Source organism: Apus apus, chromosome 6 (assembly GCF_020740795.1).
Source record: "Apus apus isolate bApuApu2 chromosome 6, bApuApu2.pri.cur, whole genome shotgun sequence".
Classification (NCBI taxonomy): Eukaryota; Metazoa; Chordata; class Aves; order Apodiformes; family Apodidae; genus Apus; species Apus apus.
The window spans coordinates 22,258,066-22,272,123 of NC_067287.1; the positions used below are offsets into that span (position 1 = coordinate 22,258,066).

Consider the following 14,058-nt stretch of genomic DNA (forward strand, 5'->3'; position numbering starts at 1 on the left):
AGCAATTTGCAAGCTACCGTGTGCAACAGTTCCCTCTCAAATTACTGCTCACTCTGCTCGTCATAACTAGCCTGGGCTAAAACCTCGCACTGATGAAATTAAATGGCTTCTGGTATAGCAGAATGTCTTCAACCTCAAGAATCTCTTATTCTATCTTTTACGTAGCTACGCCCTGAGATTTGGAATGCACAGGCATGTTTATTTTTTCTCACATTAAGAAATACCTATTTTAAGAAAACTGCCTTGCTTCTCTGTTCACAGTGAAATTTATTACTAACAATTATACATTCTGAAACATAATGCAAATAAGTAGTACTGGAAATTCACAGATGTTCTTAAGCACAGCCTCCATTTTGGTATTTACATGCTTATTTCACTTCTGCTTACAGGAGTTCTGTACATTGTACTTACACTGGTATTAAATCAGTAGGAATTAAATTTAACAAAACAGTGGATCAGTAACAGCACCTTGGGGGTCTGAAAATTCTCAGGGAAAAAAAAAATTGTATGAACAGAAATACTGGAATTTTCCAAGAAAACTTCACCTAGTCAGGACTGGGAAGAATGGGGTATGCTCATGACACTTAAGAGTGGTAGATGATAGTCAGATTTCCCCCTCCACGATTTAGTATGCAGAACTTCTGCATGGTAAAGACTCAGAAGCACCAATAAACACTGTATAAGAAGTGCTGTTAACTAATATGACCAGTTGGGAGTTACAGTTATACTAAAAGAAGTGAGGTGGGATTATGCTCTACCATTACAGCAGTTTTTATCAGAATAGCAGTTTCAAATAAAATCTATTATCACTATGTTTAACCCACTGTATTTTGTAGGCTTCCACAAGACAATGTTACAATTATCACCATTCAAACCAACCACATGCTATAATAAAAAACAATTTTCTGCAAAAAGAGTAAAATAAATACCTGCAGGACTGCCAGCATTTTCTCCTTGATGCAGCTGAATACCAGCAGAATCTATAGAGTTTACTGTAACTGTCTGTAGATTTGGCAATTGAGCAGTGCTTAGACTAACTGGAGTTGACGTCAACGCTCCACCTGCTGCAACTTGACCAAGAGTGAGAGTCTGTACAGGGGTTAGAGTTATTTGTTGACCAGGTGCATTTTGAATTTGCAAGTTCTGCAAGTTCTGAACTCCTTGCACTTGAAATGTCTGCCAGGTTATCTGCCCAGAAGGGGTCACTGTTTGTGCCTGAATTAAAAAAGTTCCAGGATTCAGCTGCAGCTGAAGGTTTTGAAGAGCCTGTTGAGATATACTTTGACTTGCTTGCACGCCATGGATTGTCTGTTGCGCAATACCTTGTACAATCTGGGCTTGACTGGTTGGCTGCTGAGACTCTTGAAGCTGTATGTGTTGTACAATTGGCTGTGCTGTGGAGACCTGAATATTCTGAGCCTGCGTGTCATCAGAGACTGATGTCTGGATGTAATTTCCCTGAAGATCAGAACTGTGAACTTGACCACTAGTTGTGGTCAAGGTGTTTGCATTTTGTTCCAATATACTAGAACTGTCTATGGTCACAGGCAATTGTGATGAAGATGATGTTGGCACAAATAAATCATTATCAGTGGCGGTTTCTGTGATTTCAGGAGAAACTTGCTCACCAGTCCTTTCAGAATTCTCTGAACTATCCATGGCCTGTCCAGTATTTATCAAGTGCCCATCTGCATTAATGCCTGCTGTCATGGTTTGAGAACCACTGCCAAGTCCCAGAGAATCTAGATCAACACTGTTGATGGGTACAAAAGTAATATTTCCTGGCAGTCCAAGAGGGACGTTAGCAACTACTTGTGCTTGGCCAGGAAAAGACGAACCACCAATTGCAACTCCCTGAACCTGGACTTGACTAGACTGTGATAAGATATTCTGAATATTAGCCGAAGGTGTTCCAGAGGCAATGATGGTTTGATTAGAGCCAGGAATTATCTGAATTTGACCACTTTCTTGATTTATACTGGTATTATCAGAAGAGGCTGCAAAGCCAAGTTGAACTTGCTGACCATCCGCTGTCTGGATCTGGGGTATTACTTGGTATTGTACGTTAGTACCATTCGATGAGTCTGATCCTGGTGCAACAGAAAAGATTTGTTGATTTTGCAAACTCTGAATAGGAAGAACATACTGCCCACTTGAAGTTACTGTGGCAGCACCTGGAATCTGTACTATATTACCAGCTTCATCCTTTATGGTGGTAGGAGCTGCAGACAAGACTTCCCATCTATTTGGGGTTCCTGTTAGTTGCACAGAAGACAAGTCCCCTGTCTGAATAAAAAGAAGAAGAAAAAAAACCAAACCAACAAAATTAAAACAAGAGGCATACAAACTATATGCTAGAACATCCATGCAATTCAACACTAGAGATTGATACACTACTGGAAAACATGCAAGTGCACCCCATATGAACGATAGCAATGGGAAGAGAACTACAAAATGCAGATTTTGTAAGTGAGCTAATGCCCAAGTCAGGGTAACCAACCTGTGGTTCGTGAGCTGCATGTGTCTCACAAGCAGGTCAAATGCAGCTCCTGTGCCATGGCTACATCAGATGACCAGCAACAGGGTTATCCTGGTGTGGGGGCTGCTGAATAACCCCACACCCTGGCTGTGGGAGGAAGGGAGCTGGCAGAGGCTGTTGAGCTGGTCATCACCATGTTACCCTGGCACTCAACTATGACTCTTTACCTAGTCCAGCATCTATTGCTCAGAAGTGGAGGAACTGCCACGAAGCCAGTGTCACCTGGAGCTCCACTGCCTTTTGACTCCATGTTATATACGGTATAGATGTGCATAGTATAATTCTCACCAGTATGGAGAGTGTTAAGAGGTGACTCCGTCACATGGTTGGAAGGACTGGAGAGCCTCAGTTTAAGTTACACATAATACAAAGTCCTAGTATTTATAAGCTTGTACAAGTTACTGTTTCACTAGGAAAGATGGCCTCTAAACTGACTTTTACACTGAAACCACGGTTGGATTAGTCATATGTATCCATTAGGGGGAGAAAAAAAATTTAAAAATCTATCTTCACTAAGTTGGAACAACAGAAAAGGTCAGCATTTCAGAACAGAACCCAGACAGTTAAAGATTAAAAGAACCTAAGGACTGATGTAGTATGCTTTTGTTCCTTATTCAGTAAATTGTGCTTACATTTCTTTACCAAAACAAGCTTTTTCAGGACAGAATATTAAGAACTAGATTTAACATCCTGCAACGCTTAGCACAGATTTGTGTAGTCAATCAACTTGGTATTGTAAATAACCACCAATCTAAAACAGTTGTCCCCTTATCTGTTTGACAGCACTACAGTAAACCAATGGAATAATTTAATACTTAGCAATAAGTAAATTGTCTTTCAACTCATTCAGCTCTGTGAAACAAATTTTGTCTCCTTGGCAGAGTTCACAGGACACAGACAGAAAAGCTCTAGTTAGTCCTTCTGCACTGATCCTGTGATCACTCCTGGTAGGGAAGTTACTGGAGCGTATCACGTCTTTCTTCTGATGCTGCACTCTGACTTCCTCTAGAATAAAAACTCAATATGCAAAACAGAGCACACACCTTATTCTTCTCTAACATAGCATTGAGACTTAGCCAGCCTGAATGAATCCTGCAGCATGCAACCAAGAGAATTTATTTCACAGGGTAGGCTAGGACTTAACTAGTTTCACTTTATTATTCTATTCTGAGCTGTAACATGAAATGTTTACATGCACAAGAAAAATACACAATTTAAGTCTGAGTACTTATTAAAAAAATAATTTTACTGTGTATGACAAGCTGCATTTCCAATAAGGAAACACACATCTTGGTTCTAAATTCCTCTCAAGAGCTATACAAATAACAATTACAAATTAAAAAAAAAAAAAAATCACAGCCTTATTTTGCCTTAGGGTTATATATAATCTTTCAGGTAGTTTATTAGTAAATATGACCAGAACAAAACTAATTTATAGCCTTAATGCTTAAAGGATCAGAAAGAGAAAAAGGAATAACAATAATTCCATTTTTTTCCTCTTATATTGATTAACTTCTATTTAAAGAACACTTAAATCCCTTAGTCTTTCAACTTTAAAATTTATTATATTAGAAAAAAATATGCAATATTCCATCACACCATCTTATTTAGAAAAAGGAAAACAACTCCATTTTTCTCTACTACCACATTAACTTTATACTAATGTTCAAGACTGTTTACAAATAGCTACTAGCTGCTGAAATGCTGCCAAAATTTCTTAAGTACTCAATTCACTAGTATATAAATACTTATTAACTGAAGGTTTTATAAAGTATCAAGACCCATAAAAGCAATAGGCAAACATCACAAAATACCATAAGCAAAAAAAAAAAAATTAGTATAGAAATAGTTCAAAGGAAACCTGTCTGCTTCATGATACAAAAGTGACCTGTGTTATTCTTCTCCTCCCCAAACATATGTTGATTTCCATATTGCCATTCCATGGCCTTTGCCCTTTTCATGCTGAGCACACATCTCTCCTCACTTTTTCATGATCTAGTGAAATCTCCCTTCAAATCCTGCTAAGGGTTTTAGTTCAACAGAACCATTCTTAGGAGATGCATTTGTCAGTCCATAGAAGAATTTAGGGCAGTTGTGCACATGGATATAAAGCTACTGCTACACATAGTACATGAAATGCCTGTTATTCACATGTTGCTCCTATAGCTGGCTATTATCAGACACTACCAGATGAATCATGAGGAGGGAGGGGCAAAAAAAGGGCGAGGCTTTCAAGAAGCTATCTGGCAGCTAACAAAATTCTAGCATTAAAGCATGAAAAAACCCTGCACGGTAAAGAGCTTTTGAGGATCATCTCTAACCTCAACTGGTCATCAACCTGTCTGTTACACCCTTTCTCAAAATCTGCTGAGCTAGTAGGGTATTTCTTGGATTCCTTTTCCTACTAAGAAGAGTAGTAACCTATCACCGTGTCCTCAAGCAGCTAAGCATTGTTGTAGTAACTCAAAGTTCTACCACTGACAGATGAACAGCAACATCTGCAGCCCACTTGCTTAGTGATCTTTACAGAGCAGTCCTAATAGACCAGAGTTTGTTTGCAGTCTTTCAGCCATCTGTGAAAAATACTTAGAGTGTAGAGATAAAGCAACGGTTTTTTTCCTTACCAACTGATATGAGCAGTTATGTGGAGGCTGCTCCTTTAAGAAAAGGCTGGACGATTTCAGTCAGGAGGAAGGGACAAAGCTCTGAGGAAAGTTCAGCACTAGCACTACTCAGCCAAGGAGGAGAGAACAGGAAGCAAGGGGGAGTTCGCTGGGAGCAGTATCAGGAACCAAGAGAAAGAGACAAGAATAGGGCAAAGACAATAGCTAGCACAAGGCACAAGAAGAATTAAAATCAAATTATATGTCCACCTGAAGAAAGGTCAAGTGCCACCAAAGAGTGGAAGCAACAACCACTGTTCGGCCTGTCTTTTGACTCTTAACAAGCTTTGTATCACTTCCAGCATGAAAAATAAAGAGATCACTCTGAGCCAGAATTCTCATATTTGAAGAACTAGGAATCATGGTAAATAAAAATCTAATTGTCTTGTCCAATTTATTTACAGAAAATTAAAACAACAGTAAGTCAAATGTGGAAGGAGACAAGACAAATAATACAGTGATCTAAAAAGCATGTTGGGGAATAGGACTTGGGTTGAAAAAAAATAAAACCTCTTTCACCAAAGTAAAACTGGAAAGGGCAGAAACATCCTAGTAAGAACTGGTATATGCACCTGCATTTCAATATGTCAAATATCAACTAGACACATGCTATTAGCCTTCAGTATTTTATTGCTAAAGAACTACCAAACGTTTGCCTGTGCTAGTCTATTGTGGACTGCTTTTTGCTGCACTTTTCAGAAAGTCACTTTTGCCCTATTTAGTTCCGGAGCAAAAGCATCAGCAAAATGAGCAAAGGTGGATAGATAATGAGTCACGAGCTCCTAAACATTTAAAAATCACATACCTAATGAACAAGATTGGCCACTGCCTCATCCAAATTGTTGTTTTATTAAAGAGTTAGGGTGATAATGCATGAGTTTAATACCATGTGTTTACCAAGCTACAGTAAACTATATGTGCATTCTTAGGTCATTACAAATACAAGATAAAATGCACTTGCTTCAACTCTTTCATTAAGGTATGAGCTAATACATTCTATTTTGTATTTGCCATAGGTTAAAAACATGTTCAACATCAGTCACTGTGGTTCAGCTGACACAAAGCTGCCTGTTAAGGCAAATTAATTCTGTGCCATGTTTCAGACCTCTGCCAATGAAGCCACTCAATTCAGAGAAATACCTTTGCCCATATCAAAAGTTTAGAGAATCAAAGAACGCTTCAGGTGAAAAAAGTATTATCTGGGGCTGCTAAAAAATGTTATCTTAAAAGATAATTCCAACCTAGTGGAACATATTTAACATTTATTGTGCCTCACTAAATAAATGTCTACATCTTTTTGCTTGCGATGGACAACTAGATCCAAAGCTTCAATAGCTTGTTTTTAATTAGTAGAAGTCTAAATTAAGTTAATAAAATGTCCCTGACATTAGCAGAAACAAGAAAGCTGCAGTATTAAGGAATGAAACATGGAAACAAGGAGACATTTCTAACCAGTTTGTATGTAAGTAAACTTGTCTATTACTCTATATATGCATGTTAATCTCTATAACTGCATGCCAAACTAGAATTTTGCATGAAGTGGTTAATCTTCCTTGTGCCTTCAACTCAGGTGCTGAAGGCTGCACCAAATCATCAAGGACAAGAAACAGGACCTGAGGCCTCAACTTGATCTTTGGAAAGGCAATGGAGCAAATAACCTTAAAAATAACCTGGGGGAAAAAAAAAAAAACACCACACAAAACCTTCAAATAACCTCGGGGGGACACAATAACAAAACAGACACACACACACACAAAAAAATCCAAAAACCAGAAGGTGATCAGAAGTAGTCAGCCTAGACTTAGGAAGGGAAAATTATGCTTAATTACATAATGTGACAACCTTCTATGACGAGACAACCAGCCTGGTAGATGGGTTTAGGCAGGGGATATTATTTATCACTACTTCAGTCAAGCTTTTGACTCTGCCCCCATAACATAAGGAAAAAAAAACTTCTTCTTTTTTCTTTTCTTAAACATAAATGTGATCAAACACTGGGACAGGCTGCCCAGAGAGGCTGTAGACTCTCCATCCTTGGAGATACTCAAAACTCACTAGACACAGTCCTGAGCAATCTGCTCTTGCCGACCCTGCTTTGAGCAAGGGGGTTGGACCTGAACATCTCCAGAGATCCTTACCTCAGCTGCTTCATAGAAGGCAGTTCACATAGAAGAACTGCTCACTTCATAGAGCCTCAACTGCTCTATGAAATCTTACACTTCTTACTATTGTTTAAATATCAGAGAACTTTTTTCATGGTGTCTTTAAAAATGAAAGTGTTTTTAAACATGTATTTTCTTACTTTCTCTAAAACTGTAAAGAGAAATTTAACAGAATTTTTAAGAACTTCCTTAAAGCACCTGTAAAAGAGCTTCTACAGTTGGTTCTGATCCAGCACTAGGAAGACAATTGGAATGTGAAAATCACAGAACATTTTAAAAGATGAGCTTCTTGACAGTGGCAGGAGAAACATTCTGTTAGGAACTCCATTCTCTGTTTTGCAAAATTACAAAACAGAGAGAGGCAAGACAACCAAGAAGCCTTTTCCTATGATGGCTGAACACATTCTGGTGTATCTGTTTTTATCCAGAAATTTAGCATCAAGAATCTATATTACCATCCATAAAGGAGAAAAATGGATACCAGAATAACTTTGAGCTTTCTCAAAACCACCATAAAGGCCAGAGAGCTGAAAAGGATGTACTTGACACACCTAAGCACGGACACATAACATTTGTCCATATTTTTGCCTAGTGGAAAACATGAAATTCATATTTCACTATTACCACCTAAACCAAGGTTAAGCTAGTTTCATCTCAAATGGTTGAAGCAATGTTGTGGCATAAAAAACCTGAAATTCCAGATTTTCATTAAGTTCTGCAAAGCACTGATACTCAATTCTAAAGCTCAAGATATGCCCAAGCAGACTTTTAACACTCCAACATTTATTTGTAAAGGATACAAACAAATGGCTTGTCTGCTGCAGACAAACAATATTCATCTTCCCCACACTGCTAATTATTAACCTCTCCAAATGTTTTCCACCTATTCTTGGTAAGCAACAACACAAATAAATCATTCCTTTCTGCTTTTTTTCTTAAAAACAAAACAAAACACCAACCCTAAAGAATTAGTGCAGCCTGCAATGCACTAGATGCAACTTCATACCACAATTGGAGCAGTCATCTCTGACAGCTCCCATTCTTTGGCAGCTGTCACAGCCAACAGCTTTGTTAGCCAGCCTGCCACTTTCCGTAATTTGCCCGCCTTCCAGCCCTCCTACCCGCACTCCCATCAGTCTTGCACTGTTTGCTCACTGCCCCAGCCATGCCCAGCACAACCATAAGAGTGGCCTTTGGGAGCATGATAGTTCAAGACTGTCTTTAGCTTTCTGCTGCAATGAAGCCAGAGAACATAAACAACTGGTTATCATCGCAACTTTGTAGCTTCTTAAACAATCATCTGATCCTGCAACAACCAGACAAATGACCACCAAGTGTTACATTTTAGAATGTTTCCTCTTTTGCTTTCTCCCATATGCACAGCTCTGCCACCTTCTGCTTTGCTTCACCTTTTCACCTAATGCTAAAATGTCTGCAGATGTTTCCACTGGAATGAGACTAGAGAATTTAAAACTAAATTAAAAAAAATCCTAAATATGAAAGTTTAAAGTAGAATTATTAATCAATGTAAACGGTGAAAAAAAAAAAACTTGTCAGACTTCCGGTTGCCAAGAGATGGAAAGACATCTGGAAAGGTCAAAACATATGAGCTGTCATAGGTCAGGCAGAAGTGCATACCACCCCAGCAAGCCTTTCATACACACCCACAGGCAACAATATTCAAGGGCAAGTTCCCATGGCAAGCAGTTGAACCAACCATGGATACAGCAGTATGGCAAGCGAGGAAAAGATTCTCAGGTAAGCAAGCCACAATCTCAAGGCCATCTACATTAAAACCAAACACCAGCAAGCAAAACAAAGCACTGGTGACGGATGATCACAAGCAGAATAAATCAGTGTCAAAGCCTAAGCTTGAAAGACTGCAATCTCCATTAACGCACAAAGATGAGATTAGCAGTAATGCCTGCTAGTATTTTGTCATCCAAAAGTAAATACAACTCTAACCAGGATCCTGGGTCAAGTTGAAAACCCTGTGGACTAGAGAGAGCCTGCCCAGTTCATTGACAGTATAGAAGGGAGAAGAGGGTTGAGTTTAGTTCTATCAATGGTGGTCTTAATTTGCTTTCCATACCAAGCAGTTGCCACATTCATTAGTCTTTTTATTTCCACACTAAGCCTTTCAGTGGCATAAAGTGGCATCCACTCAAACAGCAGGCTTGGATTCAAATACCAACATAGAATCATAGAATCATTTCAGTTGGAAAGGACCTCTGAAGGTCATCCGGTCCAAGCTCTGCACTCAAAGCAGGGCCAACCAGATCATAGCAAACACAATCACATTTGCTCTAGCTCTTCCCCAAATCCCAGATACGCAATATTCCCTGCATTCCTATGGGAGTTTTGTTGTTGCTGTTGCTTTTAAATCATACTCCTGGTCTCTTGGGAGCAGCTGCAGCATACCATTTCAGCCAGGAAAACAGTGTGCAATAATAGCCTAGCATACTGGCTCCAGCCCTGCCAATTCCGACCAAGCAAATGTCAGTAAAGCATTAACAAAATAATCCCAAAAAACCACACCACCACTATCCTTATACATGCAAGCTCACCAAATGCTTCTAAAAGGAAACACCTAATTTAACTTCTACTACCCATTTATACAGCTTGAGAGCTCTACCAGACATTCAGCAGTCCACGTATAGAAGATAGTGGGAAAGGACTGCTTCCCCATCACTATGTTAGGCACCATCATTCATAAATGGATATCAAACTGATTCCTCTATATTCCTCGGAAAGGGATGAGCATCACAAATCCGAGGAAGACAATATGTCTATGTCCAAGCATATAGGTTTCATTTTTGCATGAGTTATGAGGTACCCACAATTCAAGCCTTTTTAGCTCCTCCCTCCCTCTTCCAGCCATTACTCCCTGCCATAAGATATAATAAGGGAACCAGAAAAAAATGAAAGTCTTCACTGCACTAAAACCCTTTCAGTATTCAGTTTTTCATAAGGAATATGTTTCCCAGACATCAATCCCTGCCTTTATTAATGTCATCTTAATTAACTCCAGTGTCTAGTCCAGCTACTGTAGGTATCTCCTCCAATTTATATTTAGTTTCCACCCAAAATATTCTGCATCATTCAAGAGCTATGCTGTAGGAGTGTAAAAATTACCAGAATGCTATAACCTAACTCACAGTAGATATGTAGGAGGAGCCTATCTGCTTGTATGAAAAGGAGTGAGTTTATATCCATATTTAGTTTTAACTAAGACTTTGGCTTTTCTTGAATTGCTTCTGCCTTGCCCTGAAAAGCCCCTTATAAATAAATATAACAACAGATGAATTTGACAGGAATAAAGTAGTACTATTTCAAAACTGCTTTGCTCATTTTGAATTTTTAAGAACCGTTTGTCCTGTACTACCATTCTAGTACCTCATCAGACCTAGCACTGCTCATGCTAAGTGACCAACCCATCCTCAAGATGCACAACTCCAGCTTTGAAATGAGAACAACCTTAAGGTGGATATAGGAAAGCAAGCTATCATTTAAGCATCATTCATTTTTCCATGTGTGCTTTTCACTTTTCTGGTATTATGAAACAAATTTTAGAGGTATCAGGCTCTTAAGGTCTAGAAAGATTTTTAAAAGTGTACTGCATAAGAAAATAAACAGGTTCAGCAAAATGGACACCTGAAAGGGGGTCAGAATCTTAATATATTTTCAAGTTCTGTCATTAGTCTACAACCTGTTGCATGACCTCAGACAACTATTTTGCTGCAGGTCCTTTCATGTAAACAGAAATGTACAGATTAGAAGTGTTTGAAGTGTAGCACTTGAGTATTTCTTGAACTGAACATTATGATTAACGTTTTGACAATTGTTAAAAGCTTGCCAAAGCCCCTTCATTCACCAGTACAATGCTTTGCAGGCTTTTTTCCTATGTGCAGAAACCTAAAAATATACAAGGCTGTGGTACAGCAAGTTTAACAAACAAGACTTGCTTTAAAAAGCAAAAAAGAGCTGCTTCTGCTTGCTTTAAAATCCTTTTTGTATAGAAAAAGGAAAAACATATATATTATATCTGATTTCCCAAGGACTAAGGCAAATAAAAATTACTACGTCCTGCCATTTTAAAAGGTATCTTGGAAGTCCCCCTTAATATAGTGATATTTTGAGGCAGTAGTTATCTAAAAATGTCCTATCTCTTTCAACTTTAGAAGCATATGTCAACAAGAGTTTAGCTAGGCCAATTAAGGAACACAGGAGTTTCCATTACGCTTTCGTTATGGAGATGGTTAAACTAGCTTCAACACGAATACATTTCTAGTCTTCGAGATCCATCTCCATCACACAAGGCCCCAAGGTCACCAAGGCTCTTTTCAGAGCCGGCAACGCAAGAGAGATAGGGACAGAAATTCAGTCTGCCATACCAGGGACCGCATGATGACTGCACCTAGAAAAAACCGCGTCGATACAGGAAGCGAGCAGCTTCCACCACCGCGTTCGCTTCTAAACAGCCATTTTACTTCTAACTACATCCTTCCTTACAGCCAGCCTTCATTTTGTGCTCCTGCCCGGCTGCGCGGCTCCAGGCCGGCAGCTAAGGAGAGGGTCCCGGGGGCGCGCTCAGGTGGAGGTGAGATGCCTCCCGGCCTCACCGGATACCGAGCGAGCCGCTCCGGTGCCAGGGCCTGGGGAGGGAGGTTTCCCGCCTCCCCCCGATTTTGAAAGTAAATGAAGGCGCCGCTCCCAATGGCGGGGGAGGGGGGAGCGAGGCTCCCTCCTCCTCCCGGGAGCCCGGCTCCTCCTGGAGAGGCAGGGGAGCCCGGGGACCCCTCTCCTGGCAGGTCGGCCCTGCTATCGTCCCTCCCCCCGGGCGGGCAGTGCCGTGTGTCCCGTCCCTCCCCCCGGGCGGGCGGGCTGGCTGGCTGTGCTGTCTCTCCCCCCGGCAGGCCGTGCGAGAGCGGCGGGGCGGGCACTCACCGCTCCGGCAGAGTGAGAGGCAGCGGCGGCGGCGGCCTCATCCTCCTCCGGCGACGGCGGGCCGATCTTGCTGCAGGTGGCCGCCAGCAGAGCGAGCGGTGACGGCTGAGCGTCCTACCCACAATGGGCGGGTTCAGGGAGAGAAAGTGGGTGGCGGTTAGTGCGGGACAGCGACCGGGCTCCTCGCAGACGCGCACACAGGAAGCGGCGGCGGCGGCACCGGCTCCCGCACCCGCTCACAACGTGTCACCCGGGGGGGGGGGAGGGCGCCCGGCCGGGCCTGCGCTTACCTGGGGGGCTGCCGCCCCGGCTGAGGCCGAGGCGGCGCCGTTGCCGTGCTGGAGATACTCGCTGTGGCTGCTGCTGTCCACGTCCAAGGCAGCCATTTCCTCTTGTTTCACGGGCTTCTCGGGAGCTGCGGGCACAGCGGGGAGGGGGAGGGGAGAGTCACTGACGGGAGCGATCACCCCCCTCCCTCTCCCTCCCTCCCTCTCCCCCCCCCCCCTAACCCCAGCGCTCCCCCCGCCCTCCCGCACGGAGCCCTCCTCCTCCTCCTCCTCCTCCTCCCCGTGCTGCTGCCCCTGCCCCTCTTCTCCCTCCTCCCCCTGCTCCTCCTGCTGCTGCACTCAGTGCCGCTCTCGCCTCGCTCGCACACGGACGCTCCGGGGCCGGAGCGGGGAAGCGCAGGGCCGAAGCAGGAGCAGGGAGCCCCGCAGGGCGGCTCGGTCGGTGCGTACGTACCGGTCATGGTGTGAGTGCGAGCGGCCGGCTGGCTGGCTGGGCGGGAGGCAGGCAGGCGGGCTGGCTGGCTTGCACACAGGCCCTGCTGGCTGGGGCTAGGCGGCTGCCGCTGGGGACATGCTTATTGTGCTCACGGGCTGAAGCGGCGGCGGCGGCCCGAGCCTACTCCGGGGTTTTTTTTCCTATTTTGATTGACGGTGCGGGAAAGCCGAAAGGTGGGGCTTGCAGCGGGAGAGGGGGCCCGGCCGACACCGCCGCCCGCCCGCCCGCCTGCCAGCCCGGAACTCCCGCCTCCTCCCGCGCGCGGGCGCTCATTGGCTGCGCCCCGCCGCCGCTGCCGCTCCCATTGGCCGCCCGGCCTGCCAGTCACCCGCCCGGGGCGGGGGGGGCGCCTCATGCCGAGGCGGCTTCCTGTTTGCCAGGGCTTGTGCGGGAACAATGAGCGGGACCCGCCGGGCGCCCGCGGCCTCCTCCGGCCCGGCCCGAGCGGCCCCCGCCGCGGGGAGCGGCCCCGGCGCCGCGGTTCTCCCGCCGGGCTGACGCGGCCCGCGGGGCTTGGCCGCTCTCCCGCGCCGCAGGGCTCGGCTCCGAAGCAGCACAGCTGCGCGGCGGCTGCCCCGGCCCCCTCCCCGTGTCCCCGCCAGCGCGGTGCGCCTGTGAAGCCTCCTTGGCGGGGCTGCCAGAGCTGGCGACGGCCGCGGCGCCGGCCGAGCTGCGCGCTGCCAGCACCGGCGCTAAGATGTCGGCGCGGGGCCCCCAGGGGGCCCGATCCGCCCGCCAGGGCCTCGGCGGCGGCCCCGCGCCGGTACCGGCTGCCGGAGCCCGCCCGGCCTGCCTGCCGTGCCGCGGGGCGGGGATCCCGGCCTGCGGCGCGGCCCGGCGGGCAGAGCTCCGTGGCGGGCCCGCCGGCGTTGCGTAAGCCTGCTAGTCCTGGCGGGCTCGCACCGGGCTGACCCGGGCGAGCTAAATCTAAAAAGCTCCTTTGCCTCTTCTGTAAAATAAACCT

The 14,058-nt window shown here is 44.4% G+C and overlaps 1 protein-coding gene across 2 annotated transcripts in view; it reads right to left on the reverse strand.

Annotated features, from left to right (window-relative positions):
• Positions 1–13,340, reverse strand: part of SP3 (Sp3 transcription factor) — a 34,601-nt gene extending 21,261 nt beyond the window's left edge. Inside the window, exons 1-5 of one of the 2 annotated variants that reach the window (XM_051622944.1) lie at positions 13,053–13,340; positions 12,602–12,726; positions 12,312–12,425; positions 2,196–2,286; positions 930–2,090 (exon numbers count right to left, since the gene is read on the reverse strand). In XM_051622944.1, coding sequence (XP_051478904.1) covers positions 930–2,090; positions 2,196–2,286; positions 12,312–12,425; positions 12,602–12,726; positions 13,053–13,059 — 1,498 coding nt within the window. In that variant the 5' untranslated portion in view covers positions 13,060–13,340. Of the gene's footprint in view, positions 1–929; positions 2,287–12,311; positions 12,426–12,601; positions 12,727–13,052 lie in introns of both variants that reach the window. The other variant, XM_051622943.1, reaches the window with a different exon arrangement.
• Between the last annotated feature and the right edge of the window lie 718 nt (positions 13,341–14,058).